Here is a 27938-nt window from a genome sequence, read left to right on the forward strand (position 1 = left end):
AGCACCGGCAAGAGCTTTCATTTGAGCTATAACTTGTACATGTGTCATATATGAACCATATGAAAATGAACCAATGTTCAATACCCAGCTCGGGTATGCAAAATACTGTGTATTTAAGTGTAAATAACTTTTGTACAGTGGAATAGAAAGTGTTGCATATGTGCATAAAATACAGATTCTACACTTTCAAACCACAGGGGGTCTGGTGCAATGCTAGCCCTTTAAATCTTAAAGCGAAAGTTGATGACGTCACGGACCCGGTACCAGGTCCGTGGAGTTTTACTGTATTTATTATAAAAAATATTCCCCGAATGATGTTTAACAGAGGAATTTTTCACAGTATTTCCTTTATTTTTCTTCTGGAGAAAAGCTCATTTGTTTTATTTTGGCTAGAATAAAAGCAGGTTTACATATTTTGAAATCTATTTTAATAGCTCAATATTATTAGCCCCTTTAAACTATATATATGTTTGATTGTCTGCAGAAGAAACTACTGTTCTACAATGACTTGCCTATTTACACTAACTAAGCCTTCGAATGTCACTTTAAGCTGAATACTAGTGTCTAAAAAAATATCTAGTAAAATATGATGTACTGTTATCATAGCAAAGATAAAAGAAATCAGTTATTAGAAATGAGTTATTAAACTGTGCTTTAAGTATCTTCACTGTAAGAAAAAACTTCAGCTACAAAAGTCCTTCAGTCAAGAGCAGTGAGGGATTTTCTCATTTTGTTGTTTGATTAATGATAAAGACAGGCGGCAGCAGGAATATTGCGCACTGTCACTTTAAGAATAGTTTGGTTCTGATATGGTTTCTCTTTCACCTGTCTTGATCCTCGTTCGTTTATAACACAAATGAGGGTTAATATAAATAATCACTGCGCTCTGACACAAATGTGCATGTATTTGACCATTAAGATGTATTTGATCACATTAAGATGGCGTTAGATGTGTGTGCTCTGCTTGTCTCCGAGCCTGCCTGAGGCTAAGCGCTAATAGTCTTTGCTCTGTGGCGCATCCCATGCTGCAGACATTACATTACAGCACATACTTCTAGTCATTTTCATGTGAAACTGAGCTTTGCAGAGCAACAAATGTGTACAACTGGAAAGGGGGCGGTATATGATTTAATGATCGTTTATCTCGATTAATGGTTTTCACAATCGTTAGAAGCCAAAATCGAAATCGGATTTTTGATTAATTCCACAGCCCTAATGCACACAAAGAGCCCAATCATACACCCGGCGCAGTGTGGCGCAAGGCGTGACCCAATTATTGTTTGCTAGTTTCAGCTTGGCGCAAGAGTTGGTTTGACGTTTTCCGCCACGCTGTTTAAATAGCAAATGCATTAGCGCTCATTTGTTCGCCCATAGGCGTTCTGGTCTATAAAGGAAGGCGTTCTGAGGCGCACTGCTGGCGCGTTGCTATTTTCAGAAACTATAATAGATTTTTCAATAGACCAGAACAAAGCCGGTATATTGTTCCACGCAGAGCGTATTAGTTGTGCGCCTCACTTACACACTGCTTAATACACACAAGATGAAGAGCAATACGCAAATATCTTTACATGTGAAAAAGAATTAAAATATTAAGGGTATGTATTAGGGATGGGAAGATTAACCGATATGTATCGATACGCGGTCATGCGCGTGCACGATGCGAGTGCATCGGTTGAGCAGCAGAGGATGAATGAAATTTTGGAAGCAAATCGAGATACATCGGTTTTTGCGAGATGCATCGATTTTTCCGAGATACAGCTTATATTTTTAATATAGAATGTATTTTTTATTTATTAACAAGTGTTGTCAACCTGTTTTTGGCGCATAATTTAATCGACCTACATAAAGTAAGCCTTAGCAACGGATTTGCGGATGTGCACACACTACAACTCAGTGTATCAGGTGTGCGGATGAAGCTAGTGGAGCGCCCTCAGAAAGCGCGAGAAGCAAAACAAACATTTTATTCCTCACTGAGTTTTAAATCTAAAGTATGGCAAGCAACATTATGGATTTAGGATGGACGACATGACAGGACAGATGCAATTTGCAAAATGTGCCGCGCATCTGTAAAATACGCGGGCAGTACGACTAATCTGAAATCTCACTTGAAGCGGCGCCACGGTGTTGTTGTGAAAGCATCTTCCAGTGTTTCTGCATCCCCGGCTTTCGCACTGCTTCAACCAGCTCCAAAAGTGGTGAGAAAAGCATTGCAAGTTTTTTTTCCGTGCGCAACAGTTCTGCTCGCTCTACGCCAATAAGGAATGCTATTGCATTGTTCATCTGCAAAGATATTCAGCCTAGTGTCACGGAGAACGAAGGTTTTAAACACCTCCTCCTGTTAATTTTTATTTAATTATAATAATAATAATATTTATAATAATAATGATAAAAATAATTGGGTGTCACGGTGGCACAGTGGGTAGTTTGACCACCTCACAGCAAGAAGATTGCTGGTTTGTTATATTTTTATTAGCCTGTTGTTTACAGTGACAGTGATGTTTCAAAGCAGCATAACACTGCTAGTTCACCACCTTAAGTTTTGAATAATCAGTGGCAAAATATCTTTGTAAAACTTGTTTTCATAGTTGAAAAGTTAAATCACAATTCTTGTTGTGCAATGCTAAATTTATTTATGTTGAAAGAGTGCAAATATATACATATTTTTTTAATTGATATTGCATTTATACATTCTGTTTATCTTGAAAATACTTAAATAATATGTGCTATATGTTCTAAAATGGCCCTCTACTGTAAACTGACACTCTGGCTCTGAGAGAAAAGCCAGTTTGTAAAAAAAAGTCTTGGTTTTGCTTGGTTTATAAATAATCAAACTCATTCAATGGCACAGCATCCTCTTTCACATCATCTCATAAACTTGATTTAATTAGTGCTGAAATATCGCATCGTATCGTGATATGGGTGTGAATCGTATCGTGTTGCATCGCAATATGTCACAAATGTATCGCTAATATATCGGATCGTATTCTTTGTATCGAGATGCGTATCGGATCGGCATTATAGCTTAGATGCCCAACCCTAGTATGTATAGGATATAAATATAAAGGATTAAAATATTACAAAACATATTATTTTCTAGCCCACATAATTTTAAAAACCTCTGCCTTCATGCCTTCTTCATCTCAGGGTTTTTTTCAGTTTATTCATGACAATTTGCTTCTGTATAATGTTATTATTATTAGCAGTATTATTTATTATATCCATATTTATATTTGTTTTATTAAAAACAAGCTTAGATTTGTCCACCTGCAGGTTTCAGACCATATGGGGCACAGCATGTGTATTAGGATATAACTCAGGTTTTTGAGCACATTTTGTTATTATTGATCATTTATTCGTTTGCTGGAGATTATAACTGAATTTAGAAATAGTTTTGGAACAAATCTTTGCGCTTAACAAAATTAATTATGCATAGGCTAATGGATATCTGTGTATAGAAGGTTTCCCTATCCACGAGAGTGAAAGTGAAAGTTAATAATTTATCTCTCATTCTCGTGCTGCAGATGCTGTTTAACTGTTTTCTCTCGAGTGAAATGTTCAGTTTTTCCACTTACAAAGTCGCCATGTAAATAGCAAATGCACCATGGCGTGACGCAACTGGCTCTTAAAGGGAATGGTAGATGAGACTCTGATTGGTTCATTCTCAAAACACACCTATAACTCATTAAGAAAATAAGCTCAACCCTTTTAGATCATGCACCACGGCGCAAAGTGGATTTTTCCATCCTTATATTAGCAAAAGTGGATTCTGACACGCCCCTAATCCGTTTGCGCCCTGTGCTTTGGACTTTGAGCTCTATTTTGACGATCCATGCGCAAAGTCTGTTCTGAATCATTTGCATTTTTTACCCCGTAATACTTGGGTGGAGCGTTATATCTGTAGTGGCTCTTGCCCAGTTCCAGCGCCAGAGTCTCTAAACGCTCCAGCTGATCCAGTCTGGCCACACTCTTCTCAATGAAGGACATCACACTGTAGAGAAAGAGAACACACCATTACACATCTGCACACACACACACACAGGTGCAGCTATCTTTATGGGGACTTCACATTGGTATAATTACGTTTTTACTGTACAGACTGCACATTCCCTCTCCCTAACCAAACCTTTACAGAAAACAATCTGCATTTTTACATTTTCTTGACATTTTTCTGTCTGATGTATGAAATTTTTCTTCATGGGTACCAAAAAATGCCCACACATGGTTAAAATTTACTGCCTACAACATACAAAATACAAGATTCGAGCCATAGCTGGGTCAGTTGGCATTTTTGTGTGGAGTTTGCATGTTCTCTCCATGTTGGGGTGGGTTTCCCCCGGGTGCTCTGTTTTCCCCCATAGTCCAAACACATGTGCTATAGGGGAATTGATGAACTATATTGGCTATATGAGTGTGTGTATATAAGTGTTTATGGGTGTTTCCTAGTACTGGGTTGCAGCTGGAATGCCATCCACTGTGCAAAACACGCTGGAATAGTTGGCGGTTCATTCTGCTGTGGTGACCCCTGATAAACAAGGGACTAAGACCAAGTTAAGACGACCGATAAATGCGACAAGTCCATTCTGCTGTGGAAATAAACTGTTAAAGGGATACAGACACACACACTAAATCAAGTGTTCCCCTAAATAGACGTCAGATGTGAAAAGTAGTGTGTGAATCACAGACTGACACTTGACAATCCGACGCTCAGTGGATGTTTTCACACTGAAGGCTTAATTTGAGCGCCTGCATGAAGCTGCTACAGCTCGCGGCACATCTGTGTTTGTGTTCATGCTGAGATGTGCGATGAGTCCCCCAGACATGACCTCTCTCTCTCACACACACACACACACACGTTGGGATTTCATGTTATATGGGGACTTTCCATAGCTGTATTTATGTTTACAGCTGTATAGACTGATAATATCGAATCGTGAGTTAACCTGTGATTTCCACCCCTAGTATTTATACAGCAGTACAAAACATCAATAATTTCCTAATTTATTAATAGTTCATTACTATTCTATTTTACTATTCAAAGGAAAAACAGTATTATCTATATACATATGCTTTTTATTATTATTAATGTGCCAGCACTATTAGTCTGTAAACTGCCATTAAAAGCAGTGCGCATGCACTTTTGAAGGTGTTTGATGAATTAAACTCTGCTCAGCTTGAAGTGGCTTCTTGTTTGAATGAGCATCACATAATAATTGTGATGCATTAATCAAGCCAAATACACTAGTTCAAATGTTTATAGCTGTCAAGCATCTAGCCAGTGTATTGCATTAATTTGTGTGTGTGTGTGTGTTGAGAGTGAGTGTATAATAAAGCATGTTTCCAGTGTCAGAGATGTTAAGTGGCTCTACAGACTACAGTACATGATGTTTACTATTATTATCTGACAACACTACACTCCTCCACCACTGAGACTAATCAATGCATCCGCTGTCAGTTCGAGTGAATCATGCACATGCACACACACACTTTAGAAGGACAAGTGGCTGTTCAGCTATGCTCGCGGATAAGTGTTTGCATGTGTGTACATAGTTAGCACTAAATGTCATTACAAGGATAGTAAAAGCTGAGATTTTTGACATGTGTCCAGACTGTGGTCTTCATAAGGGAAAACATTATTAAAAGTTGTTTATCTAAGTGTAAAAATGCAAACAGCTTTAATGTAAGGGGTAGTGTCTGAGTCAGGGATGGATTTAGGTCTAGCTATGGATTTGTATGTAAAGTTATAATACATAATATATTTTTATTAATTCATTACTTTTCCTTCAGCTTAGTCCCTTTATTCATCAGCCGTCGGCACGGCGGAATGAACCGCCAAATTATCCAGCATATGTTTTACGCAGTAAATGCCCTTCCAGCTGCAACCCAACACTGGGAAACACCCATACATTCTTGCATTCACACACATACACTACGGACAATTTAGCTCATTCAATTCCCCTATAGCGCATGTGTTTGGACTGTGGGAGAAACCAGAGCATCTTTAGGAAACCCAAGCTAACGAAGGGAGAACATACAAACTCCACACAGAAATGTCAACTGACCCAGCTGGTGCTCAAACCAGCAACCTTTTTGCTGAGAGGCAATCGTGCTACCCACTGCGCCACCATGATGCCATATTATTTTATCTACATAAATATTATATTTGTGATAGCATTTCATTTACTTCAGAGCATGTTTTTAGACACTTACTATTACAGAATGAGAACTGTTTGAAAATCTGGGTTATTTTAATAAATACCGATATCTTAAATCTGGTATAAGTTAAGAGAACATGTGTGTAAATATAAAGTAAAAATGCTGACTTTAAGCACTTTGAAATTGAATTTAAATGTATTTTTAAAATTAAAACACATATATGACAATGGTGGGCGACGCAGTGCAAGCGCAGTAGGTAGTGCCGTCGCCTCTCAGCAAGAAGGTTGCTGGTTCGAACCTCGGCTCAGCTCAGTTGCCGTTTATGTGTGGAGTTTGCATGTTCTCCCTGCATTTGCGTGGGTTTCCTCCGGGTGCTCCGGTTTCCCCCACAGTCCAAAGACATGCGTTGCAACATAAGTTGGCGGTTCATTCCACTGTGGCGACCCCGGATTAATAAAGGGACTAAGCTGACAAGAAAATGAATGAATGAATATATGACATTGGTAAATGCAGTATGTATGTGTATATATATCACCTTTTTAAAATATTTTATCTAACTTAATCATTGGTGTTCATTTAGAATGTGGTGCATTTAATTAATCTATGAAATAATGTGTCTAAAATAAATTTCATTTTAATATTATATTAAGATTTTATTTTTTACATACAATATAATTTAATAGCTTATAATGCATTTCAAATGCATAAAGTTTTACCTCAAATTATTTTAAAATTTTTGCAACAATGTAACAATTTTAACAATTAACAATTAACTGTAACAATTTAAGGGTGCTTTCACACCTACACTTTTGTTTGGGAACGTATCTCGTTTGCCCAGTTAGCGCGGTTCGTTTGGCATATGTGAACAGGGCAATCGCGCTCTGTTCCGCGCCAAAGTAATCGCTCCGAGATCGCTTGAATGAGGTGGTCTCGGCTCGATTGAAACGAACCCTGGAGCCGTTCCGATTGCAGTGAGAAAGCAATCCAATCCGAGCGCGGTTATATCACAGTGTTTTATGGATATGTAATAGGCTTACGGCGATATGAAGAGAGAATTATGAGTATGGCGGGAAGTTTCGCGAGTCTCCGGATGCCCGCAAACGAGTGATGATCTCCCGGTAATCTCGCGTCTCCCAGTACTCAAATAAGCATCATCGCGCACCCTTCTCACCCCTCCCCACCGCGTCTCTCCTCAGACACGTCGCGCGCTCGTGCACCCTGTCAATCACCACCAAACCACCACCTCTCCTGACAGCTTAGCGGGACGCTGCAAAACAAACCCTGACACTCTGACCAATGTGAGGAGAGTTTACTCGCACGTGACTTGTTTTATCTCTTTTGGTCCGATTAGAAACTTTGCAGTGTAAAAGTGAACCGCTCCAAGAGCAAAGAGCAACAATGTAACAATTGTAATCTCTGTTTCAGAACAACTGAATTGATTCACAGGTGTGAACGCACCCTTAAACCCATGTATTCTCCAGTATTCAGTATTCTCCTGCATACACTGAATAAAAGACACAGTAGTTTCACTTTTTTGAAAGTAAAAAAATTCTTTGATGTAAGATTAAAAAGACAATCTAAAATAAAATTTTCCATTAGAGCTGCACAATTAATCGTAAAAAGATGTCGATCTCGATTCGAACCGCTAGACGATCTTAATCCAGCATTTCTACGATTCTGCCAATCATATCTTTAAGTACAGGAGAGCCGCAATGGTGGCCGCACAAGTCTTCAGATTGTTTTACATACATTGTTCACCAACGTGGACACCTCCAAATGGTGTTGAAAGAGTCACATGCTGTATTTATAAGATATAATTCACCCCAAAAATGTCATTTCTGTCCTCATGTAATGTATTTGCGACCACAATATCATACGTGACGTGAGCTGCTGACCGTCAGCTGTTGACACAGAGTGGACGGGAGCCTCTGAATGAACTAATGAAGTCTTCTTTAGTGAACAGAATCTGCATATGCTGTGAATATCAGCTAATAAAGTTGTAAATAACGTTCAGTTTTTGGCACAGAGTGATCGTTTGGGAGCCGTGCTGGAAGTGAACCGCTCTTAGCAGTGGAAATGAAACCGAAAATGACAGATTGTAAGCAAATATCTCAAACACAATAATTCAACATCAGAAGTATCATCAACATGAATGACCAGGACACATCTAACGTCTGTTCAAGTCCACCCTTCCAAGTCTATATAACATTTAGCATTTTATCCAACAGTACAGCTACACAAAGCCTATTGCTGATTTACCACATGTGTGACAATAACAATAATAATAGCCCACTAACATTCACCTTTATTTTACATCTACAGAATCGGGAGAAAATCGTGATCTTTATTTTAGGCAAAAATTTTCTCATTTGAGCCTGAATCGTGCAGCTCTATTGTGCATTGTACCAAAAAAAATTATAAAATAAAAATAAACTAATTCTGGTCTACATGGAACATTCATTAATTCATTTTTTTGTCAGCTTAGTCGCTTTATTAAGCCGGGGTCGCCACAGCGGAATGAACCGCCAACTTATCCAGCAAGTTTTTATGCAGCAGATGCCCTTCCAGCCGCAACCCATCTCTGGGAAACACCCATACACACACACTCATACACTACGGACAATTTAGCCTACCCAATTCACCTGCACCCCAAACCCACGCGAACGCAGGGAGAACATGCAAACTCCACACAGAAACACCAACTGAGCCGAGGTTTGAACCAGCAACCTTCTTGCTGTGAGGCGACAGCACTACCTACTGCGCCACTGCCCTGCCCCACATGGAACAATATTTATATTTATTGTGAATGTACATTTTTTACTTGACCACAATAAATATTTTGGATTTAGATTCAATTAAATGTTAAAGTTAACCAAAGCTAAATTACACTTTAAGAAAAACTAATAATTTTTATCAGGAACAAATTAAAGTATTTTGTTTTCTGAAAGTTAATAATAATAATACCTTTTATTTTTAGGCGCCTTTCAAAGCACTCAAGGACACCTTACAGCAGATTACAAGTACATTATAAAAATACAAGCAGTAAAAATGACAATCAGCATAAAATTAAACCAGCAAATCATTAAAAGCTATCCTAAACAAAAACATCTTTATCTGAGATTTAAAATTGGAAATAGAGTCCATCTGGCGAATGTGCAAAGGCAGGGAATTCCATAACTTTGGTGCTGCACAACTAAAAGCCCTAAAAGTTGGTTGGAAGTATATTTTTTTCAGCACATGTGGGCTCCAGATAACTCCCTCTGTATCTCTGTGTTCAGTCACGTCACATGATGTGTGTCAATCTGAGCTAATTAAACGTGTCACGTCTCCCACAATAATGAAGCCGTAATGTCAGCTCTCCATCACGCTGGCATTTGTTTTTCTCGGTCAGACTCGACACCCTGCTGTGCACGAGAAACAAAGGCTCTTTATATGACAGTCATGATCGGCTCAGTAATGGTTCATTATTTCAGCCTTTATACAGATATTTACAAAAGCTGAGCTGATTTCAGAGATTACTATTTGTAATAATGTGAAGAAGATCTTCCATAAACACTCAACTCACAGACTAGAGCACTTACTGAAACAGCTCCTATTTATTAATTTAAAATCTATTCAGGCTTTTAGAAATATCTGTATGAAGGCATTAGAAGGTGATGCACGTCTCACGCTAAATGATATATATAAGATCTTTGTGGCTAATAAGAAGTCTTTGTTTCAGGATTTTCAGAGGAAGACACCTTAAAGGGTCACGAAACACCAAAACACATGTGTTGAGCTGTTGACAGTGGTATATGTGTCCCACACTGCTAAAAACACTATTAGGACACCTATATTTCACTAAAAAGTGTAAATTGGTTGTTTTTGCGTTATTTCAAGCAAATTCGTACTTCCGGTTTGAAACTAATTTTTGAAGCTGCGTCACGGTCATGACATAATAGCGTGTATTCCAGCGTGCAGACTGGACGTCTGTGCCAGAGTGAGTCTTATTACATCTTACAGTGTGCTGCATTAATGCATGAGTAAGGCTTGGTTCAAACCAATCAGCGCGCTCTATTGTGCAACTTCATTAATATTCATTACTGACAGTGTTTAGACATGAATGAATTCCCTGAATGAAAGAGCCAAACTGCAGTTAAAGTCCACCATTTAATAATTTGGCAAATAATTCGACTACAGATGTCCATGTAAACACAGTCACATTGTCCGCTGTGTGTGTGTATTTTGACTCTGAAACTCGCGCGTGCCCAAATAGACACTCCCACACCATCCCACTTTTCTTCCTCCGACACTCCCCCCTAAACAGAGCTGGACACGCCCACTTTTTTGACTTTTTCCAAAGTAGAGGTGTGAAAACACCCTGCTGAAACAAGGGGCTTTCATGGCCCTTTGACCAACCCACATCTCAAACCACTGCACTTCACAACCTGCTAATATATATTATGATCATGGGTTTGTTGTTTGATTTCTCACCTACAAGCTGCTAAAAATCTGCTAGATGCATAAATTGACGTGCAATATCTAATTATTTGTGAATAATGTGTCCGATTGTGTGTGTATGGTTTACATGGTACATAAATTTCGTCACCTTGGAATTATAAGGTTCTGAATGATTTTGAGAAATTGAGCGCCAAAGTTTTTGCCTTCCATAGCAAACAGAATGTGTGTAACATTTGTTTTTTAAATAAAAAGTCTTCAAAATGTAAACAACTTTACAACGACAAACAACGATTAAACGACAACTTATTTACATTATGGCATGTTGTTTTATAAGAAAATGTCAATAACTCAATTTTGACAAAAATGTCAGATACAACCTTAAAATTCTAAGTTGACGATTTATATTTTTATTCTAAGTTATTTTTTAAATAATTAGATTTATAAATACACAAGTTGCTAAATTATATTAAATGCTAAACATTTTATTAAATAATCATTTATATTAAAATAAAATATTGATGACAATCAAATGAATACAATATAAAATGTGTAATTTTTTTGTAATAAATAGGATGTCCTGATCTGATCATACGATCCAAAATCGGGCCCGATCACGCCGTTTCAGACTTGCAATGGGACGTTACCTCCCGATCAGGACTCAAAAATATATGTATGTGTGTGTGTGTATGTGTATATATATATATATATTTGAATCCGAAAGAAGAAAGTAGTTTCTCATACAAAAGGGTTTTTGAGACTCTCAATGTTTGATTTTGTTTTTATATACACAATTATGCCGTCAAACTGTTGTATAAATGCAATATCTCACAAGTAGCAGTGCGATATGGCTGTATATCGGCACTAGTGGGGGCACTAAGGCACTCTGCCTGCGGCCTTGTGCCAACGCACGCCTCCCACCAGTGCCGATATACACCACTGCTACAAGTGTGATATTGCTCATATATATACAGTGAGAGTAAAAAGTATTTGATCCCTTGCTGCTTTTGTTGGTTTGCCCACTAATAAAGACCTGATCAATGTGTACTTTTAATAGTAGATGTATTCTAACATGGAGAGACAGAATATCAAAAAGAACATCCAGAAAATAACTTTAAAGAAAATTTATTAATTGATTTGTATTTCATTAAGGGAAATAAGTATTTGATCCCCTAGTATGCGTTAGGAGTTCTGGCTTTCACAGACCAGTTAGACACTCCCAATCAACTTGTTACCTGAATTGAAGACACCTGTTCTATCTAATCATCTGTGTGAAAGACACGTGTTCACAGAATCAGACAGATTCCAAACTCTCCAACATGGGTAAGACCAAAGAACTCTCTCAGGACCTCAGAGACAGGATTATTGACCTGCACAAATCTGGAATGGGCAACAAAAACATTAGCAAGATGCTGGGTATTAAAGTAACAACCATTGGTGCAATTGTGAGAAAATTTAAGTATAACCTGACTATCAATTGACCTCGGTCTGGTGCTCCACAGAAGATTTTACCTCGTGGGGTGGCAATGATCATGAGAACTGTGAGAAATCGGCCTGCAACCACACAGCGTGAGTTAGTGAATGACCTCAAGGCAGCTGGGACCACAGTCACCAGGAAAACAATTGGCAACACTTTGCGCCGCAATGGAATAAAATCCTGCAGTCCCCGAAAGGTACCCCTGCTTAAGAAGGCACATGTGAAGGCCCGCCTAAAGTATGCCAATGATCACCTTAAAGATGTACAAAGTAATTGGGAGAAGGTTCTGTGGTCAAACAAGACCAAAATTGAACTATTTGGCCTAAACTCTACTCGTCATGTGTGGAAGAAGAAAAATGCTGCCTATGACCCCAGGAACAATGTACCCATGCACCGTCAAGCATGGAGGTGGAAGCATTATGTTTTGGGGGTGTTTCTCTGCCAAGGGCACAGGGCTACTTCACCGCATCAGTGGGAAGATGGATGGAGCCATGTACTGTGCAGTCCTGAGGGACAACCTCCTCCCCTCTGACAGGAAGTTGAAAATGGGCCGTGGTTGGGTCTTCCAACATGACAACGATCCAAAGTATACAGCAAAGGCAACAAAGGAGTGGCTCAAGAAGAACCACAATAAGGTCATGGAGTGGCCCAGCCAGTCTCCAGACCTTAATCCAATCGAAAATCTATGGAGGGAGCTGAAGGTCCGAGTTGCCAAGTGACAGCCCACCAACCTTAATGATTTAGAAAGGATCTGCAAAGAAAAGTGGGTCAAAATTCCCCCTGATTTGTGTGCTAACCTTGTGGTTAAGTACAACAAACGTCTGTCCACTGTGCCACCAAGTATTAGGAGCTTTTGGCTAGAGGGATCAAATACTTATTTCCCTCAAAGAAATACAAATGAATTAAAATATTTTCTTTAAAGTTATTTTCTGGATTTTCTTTTTGATATTCTGTCTCTCAATGTTAGAATACATCTACCATTAAAAGTATAGAATGATCATGTCTTTATTAGTGGGCAAACCAACAAAATCAGCAAGGGATCAAATACTTTTTACTCTCACCGTATATATATATATATATATATATATATATATATATATATATATATATATATATATATATATATATATATATATATATATCAGAGGTGGGACCAAGTCATTGTTTGGCAAGTCACAAGTAAGTCTCAATTCATTGCCCTCAAGTCCCGAGTCAAGTCCCGAGTCAAGACAGGCAAGTCCCGAGTCAAGTCCCGAGTCAAAGGCAACAAGTCTCAAGTCAAGTCCAAAGTCCTGCAGTTTGATTTTCGAGTCTTTTCGAGTCTTTTTAACAGAAAAATAAAATATATACAGATTAGGTATGGTTGTAAGATCTGTATTAATTAAACAAACCTTTTTTTATTAAAGAACATTGCTTAGATATATAAAAATACAAATGCAATTTTCTGAAAAAGTACTGAACAGTGCTGCGTCTCGTCTCCACAGCATAATGCACAAGAACGAGTTCCACCAAAAAAAGACTCCATTTTGCCTCACATCACACAGAAATTGCAGGTCTACTGCTGTCTAATTCATTAAGTTTAGTTGTGCTATGTTATGTCTTCGGTGATCAACTTGTGATTAACCAAAATTACATAACCTCAATGTGGTAGCAGTAGACCAACAACTCCTATGCTGCAAAGTTAAATTGAGTGAAATTGGAATTTTGTCAATTGAATCTCGTGTGTGCTGAAGAGATGGAGTTGCAAATCTGTCTAGCAGCAATGTAAAATGGTAGCACATATTGTTAATGAAGTAGGCTACTTCATACAAACAATAACGTTGTTTTCTTCACATAACGTTGAGAGCTTTGCTCTCTACCTTGTGTGATGCTCGTGCACGGATTTCCTCTGTTTAAGAAACTGATGGATTTGTGCCGAATATTAGCATCATTGACCCATAACAGTGTACAGTACCTATTACTGTCAGCATGTTTGTGTGCTCTTTATCCAGTTTTTATTAAAATTTGCAGTTAAGTGGAAGAGAAAAATTGAAATGCACATTAAAGTATAAATAACAGAAGTGAACAAATAGATTTTTCCTACCAGCAAATATTAGTGTATGTATTTATATGCGTTACAATAGCGAGGGTTTAAACTAAGCAGTGCTCACAGGGTTCAACGCTAAGGATTTTTTCTACTGGCCCGATCGGGCCAGTGGTTCTGATTTTTACTTGCCCAGCCCAAATTTTCACTGGCTCCACCAAAAAAAAAAAAAGAAGTTAATCGCTATTTGAATGTGCGTGTGTGTGTGTGTGTGTGTGTATATACACACACACACACACACACACAGTTGATTTCAGAATTATTAGTCCCCCTAAATTATTAGCACCCCTGTTTATTTTTTTCCCCAATTTCTATTTAACAGAGAACAGATTTTCTCAGCACATTTCTAAACATAATAGTTTTAATAACTCATCTCTAATAACTGATTTATTTTATCTTTGTCATGATGACTGTAAATAATATTTTACTAGATATTCTTCAAGACACTTCTATAGAGCTTAAAGTGACATTTAAAGGCTTAACTAGGGTAATTAGGTTAACTAGGCAGGTTAGGGTAATTAGGCTAGTTATTGTATAATGATGGTTTGTTCTGTAGACAGTCTGAAAAACAATTAGCTTAAGAGGCTAATAAATTTTACCTTAAAATGGTTAAAAAATGTTTTTATTCTAGCCAAAATAAAACAAATAAGATTTTGTTCAGAGGAAAAAATATTATCAGACAAAATATCAACATTTCTTTGCTTTGTTAAACATCATTTAGGAAATATTTTAAAAAGAAAAAACAAAAAACAAAAGGGGGCTAATAAATCTGTATATATATTTACGGTAATTTTTAAAATGTTTAAGGAAAACTATTCAGTTCATCAAGGCTATATTTATAAATGTAAAAAAGGTGTAATTGTTAAATATTTATTAAAATTTTAAATAACTGCTTTGTTATTGTATTTAGTTTCAAATAAAATAATTACTCCAGACATTATTGATTTTATAACTATTACCATTAATAAATATAATAATAATTAATATTAGTGATTTCTGAAGGATCATGTGACTGGAGTAATGAAGCTGAAATCTCATCTTTAAAATCACTGGAATAAATGAATAAATTAAATGATAAACTACTTTTGAACAGTTATTTTATAGTGCAACATTTCACAATTTGTATTTATGATGAAATAATTGCAGCCCTGGTGAGCAGAAGAAGCTTGTTTTAACATATTTAATCACACTGACCCCAAACTTTTGTGCATTGTGTATAGAATATTTTATAAGTGAAAATGTGCACTTTAATTTTAACAACCCACAGACATCGTCACCAAATACAAATCGAGGTCAGACTTTGTCATACAGAGCCTCATTTAAATTGTCAGATTTTGTAGAAATCGATCAATTGAATTAATCAATCTATTAAAGAAACGTTGACTATAATTCTGTATTTTAGGCTTAATTATAGAGAGACATAGCAGATGAACCGAGACTGCATCAGATCAATGTAAATCTTTCTTTCGAGCTGTCAGTGCGGAAATGAACAAAACAACAGGCCTAATACAACATAGGCCTATTATACGATTAAAATATGGAAAAATTAACAGATAGTAATTTCGGTCAATTTTCCTGACGGATAAACCGAGATCAGGCTGGACAAACAGCTCTCGGTAATATTTCAGCATGCTTTCACTTTCGCATTTACCGGTAAGAATGACATCTCGCCCTGCTCATCATTCCCTCTTCATATAGCCGTATATATGGCTATTACACGATCATGATACACTGTGATATAGCCTGGGTCGTTAGTTCGTTGCATTGTTTTGTTTTCTCGCTACAATCGATACGCTCAATAGGACAGAGACCGTCTCATTCAGGCGATCTTGGACTGATTGATTTGGCGCGGAAGCGAGCGCAACTGCTGGATATATGCTAAAAAAAAACGCGCTAACGGGTGAAACGAGACCGATTCCGAAACAAACGTCTATGTGTGAAAGCACCGTAAGATTGTATTTGCACACAATTGACAGACAGTCGCAGCACGCAGCTCTGGCTCGATCTGGCAGGCAAAAAGGCAGCAGCTGGCCCGATCGAGCCAGTAACATTTTGTACACTGGCCCGAGTGTCTCGCATGCTGGCCCCGGGCCATCGGGCAGTCCTCATTGTCGAGCCCTGGCTCATAATATCGAGTGGAAAAAAAGAAAAAGACCGCTGGGAAGCATAACCTGCTTTGTTTTTTTTTTTTTTTTTTTTTTTAAAGAAACACAGTTTAGATCTGTTTAGGATAAGAGGAGTGTGAGTTATTGCCACCTATTATTGAATGTGAATATCAAAAACAAAACCAACTTAGCTTAACTCCTTTACCGCCCCTCACACAGCTTGATCCACGCTGGCATTTCTCCTCTTGGGCTTTGGTTTTGAAAAGGGAAAAAATCCCACCACCCAGTCCAAACTTTTAGGATAGCGGGTGTCAGATTTTCACAATCCAATTGTGCAACGATTTGGCTTGTTTCCCTCGCTCGAAAGCTTGACAGAGCCTCTGCCCGTAGCTACGATTGGTGGGTGGCGGTTTTTGGGCGTGGCTTAGCGAAGGGTCAGTTTAACAGGATCCCGTGAGAGCAAAAGCACTAAAGGTATGAGACGCCATCGTAAACAAAAGTCAAGCGAACGCAAAGAGACTGAATGCACGAGAGAGAGAGAGAGAGAGAGAGAGAGAGAGAGAGAGAGAGAGAGAGAGAGAGGTGTATGTTGTATGTGAGAGAGAGAGAGAGAGAGAGAGAGAGAGAGAGAGAGAGAGAGCGAGTATTGGCTCGATCTCAAGTTCAAATTCAAATTCTCTCTGCGTTCGCTTGACTTTTGTCCACTCCGGCGCCTCATAGTAGTCACGTTGGATAGTGTCGAATCAAAACAATCTACCGTGCTTCGATTGGACGCCGAAAGCGCGCATGCTCACACACACGCGCGCGCATGCTGTCACACACACGCACACATAAACGGAGAGAGAGAGAGCGGTCCATGTCAACATACTTTTTTATCGTTGGGCTTTTCATGGGAAGCAGCAAGTCTTTACAAGTCAATAGGGGCAAGTCCTAGTCAAAGTCCAAGTCATTTATGTTCAAGTCCAAGTCGAGTTGCAAGTCTTTTTATATTTTGTCAAGTCGAGTCTAAAGTCATCAAATTCATGACTCGAGTCTGACTCGAGTCCAAGTCACATGACTCGAGTCCACACCTCTGATATATATATATATATATATATATATATATATATATATATATATATATATATATATATATATATATATATGTCTGTATATATTTATATGAGCAATATCACACTTGTAGCAGTGGTGTAGCAATTGTAAAAGGAACCATATAAAATGGAAACAAGTTAACAATAACAGGTCACCGGAAGTTTATAAGTATAGGAAAAACACTAGCTCGGCTTATACCCTATAACAGCTTCATGTTCATATCGCCTCTGGGCATCTTCTTCAATGTGCGCTCGCATTGACAGTTTTGCGCCTGCGCGCCTCCAAGTGCTGTTTACTGTAACTTCAGTAGCTCCGTGCAACAAAAGTGCAAACCTGATTGGTGGAGAAGGTTTTAATGCCGTGCGTCAAAACAAAAAAAAAATAAGCACGAGGCATTTCTTTAAAAATGATGCTTTTGCGCCTGGTGCTTTGCGCGTTGGTGTGCATGATCACATTGACGCCATTTATTTTGTCACGAGGCGTTAAACGTTGACAGAAAACGCGAGCAAAAATCGTCCTGGTGTGCATGGGCCTTTACACTTAATTAAGTGTAATTAATTAATTAGGCTCTTTTAATACATTTTACACTTGATGCAGCCTTATTATTCAGAGAAAGAATCAACAAAAAATCTGAATTCTTTGCTATTTCAGCACAGAACTTTGTCAAATCTGTGCATTCATGCAGAATAATTTTGGTAGTATAGTAACTAAAAACGTCATCATGGCAAAGATAAAATTAATCAGTTATTAGAGATGAGTTATTAAAACTATTATGCTTAAAAATGTGTTGAAAAAAATATCTTCGTTAAACATAAATTGGGGGGGAAAAACGGGGCTAATAATAAATAATATTTGATGATATTCTTCAAGACACTTCTACACAGCTTAAAGTGACATTTAAAGGCTTAACTAGGTTAATAAGGTTTACTAGGCAGGTTAGGGTAATTAGGCAAGTTATTGTATAATGATGGTTTGTTCTGTAGACTATCGAAAACAAATATTGCTTACAGGGGCTATTAATTTAAAAATTATCTTAAAACCTTAAAATGGTGTTTAAAAAATTAAAAACTGCTTTTATTCTAGCCGAAATAAAACAAATAAGACTTTCTCCAGAAGAACAAATATTATCAGATAAACTGTGAACATTTCCTTGCTCTGTTAAACATCCTTTCGGAAATATTTAAAAAAAGGAAAGAAAAAAACAAAGAAAGGGGGGCTAATAATTCTGACTTCAACTGTACATGGACTTGTGCTGTTCAGAAAACATGCTAAAATATCAACCATCAGCAAATGCTCTCAAATTGTGCATCTACAACTACACTAAGCTAGTTGTTTCATTTTATGTTGGCCTATGACATGTTCATGGACTGTGTGTATTAAGAAAGACTCTAAACAATTGGGTAAATACTGCTCTGTGTCTGCAATAATAGGCGGTCTGCATGTTTGGAAAAGACAATGTCATCTCTTTCCTTAATATGCAGATATTTTAATCTGTCTCTGCAGAGGTGATGTGAGTTTATTAATATATGTCCTGTAAAAGATATTCAGTGTTTGTATTTATCTGCACATACACTGTGAAACATAATGGATTTTTTGGATGCTGTGTTGCTTTGATTAGAATTTGTCACTGCAAATAAAATCATCATGTGTGCACACTGACCGCAGGCCGTGGGCTCGAAGCTCTCTGCTGGTGCGCAGCCTCTCCAGATCCTCCACGTCCCGAAAGAGGAAGAAAACATCTTTACACTCTGGATGAGTCTCAAACAACCTGTTACCAAGACAACAGACAATTCAGATTACACGCTACCAATTCAATAATACTCCACAAACTTACGTGCATCTGGTTTCCTGAGTGGAAGCTGTAAGTAACACTTCAATCTGAGAGTTTTTGCACTTACAGAAACTCAAGACTTGTTTCTAATGTTGTTTCGCAGGCCTCCAACGAAAGTTAACATTCTGCCAAGGTCAAAAAACACTTTAGTTTCACACTTCAGCTCCCTCCTCTTGCTTTCTGAAATGATTGGCTAAAGAGTCCACCATTTTTATACTCTATTACATGATCATTTTTATTTGTATAAAATGTGGAATCCTGTGCTTTCTTTTGTTGAGACTTAACCCTCTTTGTAGATTAACCTCTTTTGAATATTATCTATATTATAATAAATGCTAATTTTAATGTACTGTTATTGGCTAAATAATCAAATATATCAGCAGTCATATCTGTATTGCTCGATAAATGTTCATTTTTATATCATCTACTTGATTGTCTAATGTACACTCACAGGCCACTTTATTAGGTACACCTTAAAGGCAGTGGTTGGACTCCCTTTTGCCTTGAGAACTACCTGAATCCTTCATGGCATAGATTTAACAAGCTACTGGAAATATTCCTCAGAGATTTCGCTCCATATTGACATGATAGCATCACACAGTTGCTGCAGATTTGTCAGCTTCACATCCATAACGCCAATCATTCCACCACATCCCAAAGGTGCTCTGTTGGATTGAGCTCTGGTGACTGTGGAGGCCATTTGAGTACAGTGAACTCATCGTCATGTTCAAGAAACCAGTCTGAGATGATTTACAGTTTATGGCATGGTGCGTGTACAAATCCCTGATGTTAGTCTAGGGAGAGGTGGGGTTTTGACATTTATATGTAATTAAAATACATTTATACAAACAGTGAATAAGAGCAAACGACAACCAAAGTAGACACCAAAAACATGTGACTTTATTTACAACACCCAAATGTGAACAAAAACAACGAATGAATAAAAAATAAAGTAAAACAAAATATACTATATACAATATATACAACACTGAGACGAATACAAAGACGGGGAGAAAACAGGAGCTGGCAGAAGGGACGCGGGCAGCGCTCAAGACGTGAAAAGAACAAAACCCAAACTAAATCTAACCTTCCAGAATCATCTAACTATGTAAAAACAAAATAATTAAAACGCGAAGAGTCTTTCGAGTCTTAACTATCTACTCTATCCAAAAAGTGCAAGGGGTGGCGCTCGCCCCTAACCTAATGTACTATACAGTACTGAAAGATTATGTGCATTTTAGTTCAGTTGCATATGATGGGGTGACCTGTGCCTCATCCCCCACAAACTGATAGGTGTGAACTAAATGACTCTTTTACAATCTCAATGGGTGTTAGAAAAACATCAGCTGAGACATCTGATAAGAGGGTCCTGCTGAGCCTCGTAAACAGAATTGTTTGTTTAATGCTAGTATACAGTACTGTCTCACAGACAGTACTTTGGGTTAAGTTACTTAAAGACCGACGGGTTAACATCACTGCTGAGGAACTGCACTATTCATTGACTTCAATAAAGTCCTCTCCCCGTAAGAACTTTGGTCAGCTTACTTATTTTATGTATTAGAGTCATCTGATACATTGGCGAGCCACCCAAGAATGGATAAGCCAAATACAGCAAAATCTAACAGTGCTATATACAGTACTAACATGTACTATACAGAAGAGTAGTCCTGTGTGTTGAAAATGTATGTCAGGTGACCTTTTTACCTGTCTGCTTCGTCCAAGCCTCGTAAACAATGTAAACTGAGAAAATGGAATGAGACAACGGACAGATAACGTGCACACAGAAACGGGCAACAACAAAAATACACAGTCAGACAGGGTTTTTCTAAGCGCAACACATCACATGAACACAGAAATAAGCAAAAAACAAGAGAAGGGAAGAAGGGGCTGGCACGCGCATTTATGAAGGGTGGTCTTTGCTTATTGGATGTGGCGTAAGAGTGACGTAACCAGGGAGGAAATGATTGACAGCTGAATAGATCAAGGAACAGTACCTGTGAATAATGAAAGCAGATACAGGAGAACAGAGCGAGAGAAAAAACACAAACAGAGCACAAATAATGTAGCACATACATAACAGTGCGTTATCTGGCTGGAAGTAGCCATCAGAAGATGGAGACACTGTGCTCATAAAGAGATGGACATGGTCAGCAGCAATACTCAGGTAGGCTGTGGCGTTGATGCTCAATTGGTACTAATGGACCCAAAGAAAATCTCCCCCACACCATTACACCACCACCACCAGCCTGAACCGCTGATACAAGGCAGGATGATCCATGCTTTCATGTTGTTGAGGCCAAATTGTGAGCCGAGCATCTGAATGTGTCAGCAGAAATGGAGACTCAGAGCAGCAACGTTTCTCCAATCTTCTATTGTCCAGTTTTGGTGAGTCTGTGTGAATTGTAGCCTCAGTTTCCTGTTCTTAGCTGACAGGAGCGGCACCCGGTGTGGTCTTCTGCTGCTGTAGCCCATCCGCCTCAAGGTTGGACGTGTTGTGTGTTCAGAGATGCTCTTCTGCAGACCTCGGTTGTATCGAGTGCTTATTTGAGTTACTGTTGCCTTTCTATCAGCTGGAACCAGTCTGGCCATTCTCCTCTGACCTCTGACATCAACAAGGCATTTGCGCCCACAGAACTGCCGCTCACTGACACTCTATTTCAGACCATTCTCAATAAAGCCTAGAGATGGTTGTGCGTGAAAATCCCAGTAGATCAGCAGTTTCTGAAATACTCACACAAGCCTATCTGGCAGCAACAACCATGTTACGTTTAAAGTCACTTAAATCCCCTTTCTTCCCCATTCTGATGCTCGCTTTGAACTGCAGCAGCCTAGCCTGATCATGTCTACATGCCTAAATGCATTGAGTTGGTGCCATGTGATTGTCTGATTAGAAATTTGTTAACAAGCAGTTGGACAGGTGTACCTAATGAAGTGGCCGGTGAGTGTATATTGGAAGAAGTCATATTGACATTGTTTGGTTTTTTTTCTAAATATATTTTAGGGGGTTTTAACCTTTATTTTATAGGACAGTGTGAAAACCACACAGGAAAGTGTGGGGAGAGAATCGGGTTATTTTGAATTAATCATTATATAAAGCATGAATCATTATTTGCACGATAATAAAATATTTCAGTAACCATATCAGTATCGGTTAATTTAAAAAAAAAAAAAAATATATATATATATATATATATATATATATATATATATATCATTATCTTTTAGATAATAAAACATACCAATCATATGAGTAGTGGCCCAAAGATTTATATTATATTTGTTATTCATATATAATTAATGGTTATCATATTCAAATAAATCATTGTCTGATAAATTATTGATTACTTTATATCAAAATTTGCACTATTGGGTCCATACATCGGTATCAGCTTCCAAATATAAAAATATAATAATATTGGCCAAACACTTTATATTATTTAACATTATTTTCAATTTACATCATCACTTTAATCTATTATGGCCGTTTCATTTACTAGCATTTTTTTAATACTTCTTTTTAGTGTTGAAAATAAGTTAAAACTACAAGACTTCTGGCCTCACTATCTGGTTTTAATAATAATGCTGAAGGAGAGTTTGTGATTTTGCAGACGTGACTGTGTGTGATCAAGTGTTTCCGTCTAATCACTGAAGGTCTTCTGGTTGTCCAGGAAACTTTCATGCTTTTTACTGGAAATTAAGTGACCTACATCACTGAAAGTCCTTCTGAGCAGACACAATCCAAACTGATGTTCACGGGTTGCACATTAACACACAGTCATCCAATCAGCACTGCTTTAGTATCTGTAAACATCTTATGATGTTATGATCAAAATGAACATGTACAGTTAGGTCCATAAATATTGGCACATCGACACAGTTCTAACATTTTTGTCTTTATTGACCTTATTCTAAAATGCGGAAGTGCGCCTGTTTTCGCGATTGTCTTAGAACTTCCGATTCAGTCGCCTATGAGAGAAATGACAAGGAATAATAAACGGCACAAAATGGCCAAACAACTTGCTCAACAAACAAATGTTTGCATGACTACACAGATCAAGTAGCATAATATAATAAGAAAATATTAAATTGCAACATCAAGCAGCGTAACGAGCAGTTGTTAACGTCAAAAAATTAATGGAATTGAATGTGACCGGAAGTCGCGAGACAAAAAGATTCAAATGGCAGCGCCCACTCGTCAGCTGAGAATAAGGTGAATAGACCAACACAATAGATATGAAATGAACCAAACTAGACGTGCGTTGACTGCAGACTGTCAGCTTTAAATCAAGGGTATTTACATATGCACATGTGCCTCCCACTTGTTAAGGGACCAAAAGTAATTGGACAGAATAATAATTCATTAATTGTCTTTTCAGCTTAGTCGCTTTATTAATCTGGGGTCACCACAGCGGAATGAACTGCCAACTTATCCAGCACATTTTTTACGTAGCAGATGCCTTTCCAGCCGCAACCCATCTCTGGGAAACACCTACAAACATACACTACGGACAATTTAGCCTACCCAATTCACATATAGTGCATGTGTTTGGACTGTGGGGGAAACCGGAGCACCCGGAGGAAACCCACATGAACGTAGGGAGAACATGCAAACTCCACACAGAAACGCACTGAAACAGCACTACCTACTGTACCACTGCCTCACCCAGAATAATAATCATAAACCAAACTTTCACTTTTTAATACTTGGTTGCAAATCCTTAGCAGTCAGTTACAGCCTGAAGTCTGGAAAGCATCGACATCACCAAACGCTGGGTTTCATCCCTGGTGCAACTGTTTCATTTCAAATCCATTGTGTTGGTGTATAGAGCCAAAAACGTTAGAATTGTGTCCCAATATTTATGAACCAGACTGTAGTTCACGGGTCTCAGTATTGATTACTGAAGGGTCGTAGCGCAGCAGTTTTGCTCCAACCCTAATTAAACACACCTGACCCAACTATTCAAGGTGTTCAAGACTACTACAGACTATAAAGTGAGTCGGAGCTGGTTGGAGCTAAACTATGCAGAGCTGCGGTCCTCCAGGAATTTAGTTTGAGATCTTTGCTGTAGATGATCTCCTTTAAACATCTGAGAAGTTGTTCAAGAGTGTTTGAACACGTTGAATGTTCATCACGTTGTCTATAATATGCTGTCAGTAGCTGTGTTTCCATCCAAAACTGTGAATTAAATTTGTGCACAAAACTGCTATATATATACATACATATATATACATATATATATATATATATATATATATATATATATATATATATATATATATATATATATATATATATATATATATTAGGGATGTAACGGTATCAGAATTTCACGGTACGGTAATACCTCGGTATGAATGTCACGGTACGGTATTTATTGAATCATTTACAGGAAAAAAAAAACTTTTGAAAATACTCCCAAAAAAGTGCCAAAAGTGTCAATGACATACAAATTAGCCATCTATCTGTTAGCTTTGAAACAGGAACTTCAATTTTAATAACAAAAAATTATTAAACCATGTAAAAAAATAAAGTTTCTATTCAGTATTGTTGAAAACTCATCACATTTAACATTTAATCACTCACTCACTTAGATAGAGATGGGTTTAAAGGAAAATTATCATATAACTATAATCTGGTAAAAGCTGGTATCTCTGAGTATTTACAATGTCCCCTGCAACAGAAAAAAACCCTCTCATTTGGGACTGAGGATTCTGGGACAAGAGAGATATGACTTGGCCCATGTTGACAGCAGTGGGTAACGTTGTGCATTGTCTTTCCCCCACTTGAGAGGACAAACCATGAGTGAGATAGAGGTCTCTTTGCGGTACAAGTCAATGTCTGCATCAATCTGAACAGTGTGCTGTGTTTCTGCAGTCCCCATGACTGTTATTAGTCGTATTCCCCAACTTGCAGGCACGTGCACACACAGTGCTCAACCTGTGCAGTGTACATGCCCTTTTTAGTCTTGGATAGAAAATGCCCTTCCAAAACGATCAAAAGTGCCCCCGCGACGCGACACAACCTCCGTCCAGTCCAGCCCTTCAGTAGGCGCGCGATAACACCTCTCTTGAGTATGCGCGCTCAACCCCCCCTCGGCGCTTTACAATACGCGCGCCACAACACAGCTGATCAGAACGCGCGCCACAACACAGCTGATCAGAACGCGCGCGACAGCACCGCTATTCAGCACGCGCGCGGCGACAACACCCGCTTTAGGTTCGATCATTTCCATCTTTTTTTCATCTCCGCTACTAGCAGCACACTCCATTTCCGCATTACTGGATCTGTAGCGACAACAGACCGCAAAGGATTATGGCCACGCCGGGGCTGATGGGAAATGAAGTTCCAGCTACCTCCCGTTCGCTTCATTCGCCTGAGCAAATTTTCTCAGAAGACCTATAGTTTTACCGAGTCATGCGACTTCGGTAATATCGAAAAAATTTAATATTGCGGTATGACGGTATTTACAATACCGTTACATCCCTAATATATATATATACATATATATATATATATATACATATATATATATATATATATATATACATATACATATATATATATATATATATATATATATATATATATATATATATATATATATATATGTATATATATGTATATATATATACATATATATGTATATATATATATATATACATATATATATATATATATATATATATATATATATATACATACATATATATATATACATATATATATATGTGTATATATATATACATATATATATGTATATATATATATATATATATATATATATATATATATATATATATGTATATATATATATATATATATATATATATATATATATACATATATATACATACATATATATATATATATACATATATATGTATATATATATATACACATACATATATATTTACATATATATATATATATACATACATATATATATATAAATATATACACACATGTACACACACTTATATATATATACATATATATATATATATGTGTATACACACACACACACACACACACACACACATATATATATATATATATATAAGCACTGTTGCGATTTGTCATTATGGTGTTTGTTCTTCTCTTAGAAATGAGTTGCGCCTCAAAAGATAAAAATGACATGTAATGAACGGGGTGGCTTTTGGAGGCGTGAGACGGAAGCACAGACAGATGCTCAGGACAGCTATAGAGGGAATAATAATAGAAGAAGAATAATACTGAAGCACTGTGATGACGGACTGACAGACGGCTTAGAGCAGAACAACATTTCAGATCTGCAACATGGAGAGCTGCAAACCAACATTAATGATGCAAAGACCCTCACACACACATTTATATTTGTAAAAGCATCTGGCAAAAACTCAATCACAACATGTAGACCGATGAAGCGTAGTGTTTAGTCACTAAATGTGTTTACATTAGAGTTTGTGTTAATTTTTTTTATCAGATGAAAAGTTGCGAATTTTAAAGAGCCTCTATTATGGGTTTTTGAAAATGATCTTCATGCAGTGTGTAACAGCTTTGAGTGAATAAAAAACATCCAGCTGAGGGTTAAATCTGAAGGTGCAGCCTGTTTAAAACTATTGATTCTTCTGGGAAATATCTGACTCAGAGTCGAATAAACGAATCTGATCTTTTGTTTGATCGCATTGACGTTGATACGGTAGATCATCAAATATATACTTCCAGTTCTTGTAAAATGTGCATGTGCTTTCCCTCCAGACACAAGCGGAGGCGCGGGGATCACGGGACTGATCATGACTGAAGATGATGATCACTGACAGATGGAGATTCGGCTGCGGGGAATAAAGGATTTAAGTTCAATTTCACAACAACACCACAGTATAGCCAATAGTGGTGTCACGATTTCGTTTTTTTAATGGAAATCGATCAAAATTTATGCTCAATTTCGATTATCGAATCAAAAAATAGAATCGTCGATGCTGCCACGCCGCCATGTCAGAGGTAGAGAAAAAACAGGCTTGTTGACGTGCTTGTTGAACTGCAGATACAGGAGACCCGTCGACAGAACTTAAACCCTCTCCTCTTTCAATGAAGTCGCCGGTGTGTTAGCATTTTGGATTTCCAGTGAGTTATGTTGACAACGTTCGTGTTGTCGACAAAAAAAAAACACAGTTTTGCAAGCTCTGCTATGTACGTATTAGGGTTCGTCCGATAGACAACACCGGCATCGCGATCCTCCGCCCGTCCCCGTTGCAAATCCGCTCGCGAAAAGTTCACACTCAGGCCCTGTTTACACTGTCTTTGTTTTTAAATGGCATTTTAGAACGACAACGATTTGACATCCACAGTGGCGTGTAGCATTTCTGAGCAGCCCTCCTTCCTCACTACCTTATTAGAGGATTTAGAGGATCGTGACACCCTTAATAGCCAACCTAGTTCTGTGTTTGTTCCTGTCATTTTTCTGATTTTAAACACAATAAACTACGCTGCAGTGCGGGATTCGTCAGCCGTTTGCTATTGAAGGAGCAGCAGAGACTATGGGACTTTGTCAGACTCTTGACAGGGACTTTGTCAGTAACTTTTACAGTTCATATGGACCAGTTTCTTCTTCCTCCTGATCATAACATGAGTGTCATTAAAATTGTTGCCTCATTTTGTGTAGTTTGCAAAATGTGTGTTTAATTGTGTGTTATGAGTTGTAATTGCCCCGCGCGGCTTGTAATCATGTATCTATTATAGATCAGAGCTTGTACTGCATCTCTCAGGTTAAATCTGTATGG

General features: G+C 37.8%; 1 protein-coding gene across 5 annotated transcripts in view; it reads right to left on the reverse strand.

Annotated features, from left to right (window-relative positions):
• Positions 1 to 27938, reverse strand: part of xgb (x globin) — a 60755-nt gene that overhangs the window by 11139 nt on the left and 21678 nt on the right. For 4 of the 5 annotated variants that reach the window (XM_087288980.1, XM_087288981.1, XM_087288979.1 and 1 more), the window contains 2 exon segments: positions 19008 to 19115; positions 3868 to 3988 (listed from right to left, as the gene is read on the reverse strand). In XM_087288980.1, coding sequence (XP_087145106.1) covers positions 3868 to 3988; positions 19008 to 19115 — 229 coding nt within the window. 5 annotated transcript variants of the gene reach the window in all.

The sequence above is a fragment of the Danio rerio genome, chromosome 17 (genome assembly GCF_052040795.2).
Source record: "Danio rerio strain M-AB ecotype USA chromosome 17, GRCz13ab, whole genome shotgun sequence".
Classification (NCBI taxonomy): Eukaryota; Metazoa; Chordata; class Actinopteri; order Cypriniformes; family Danionidae; genus Danio; species Danio rerio.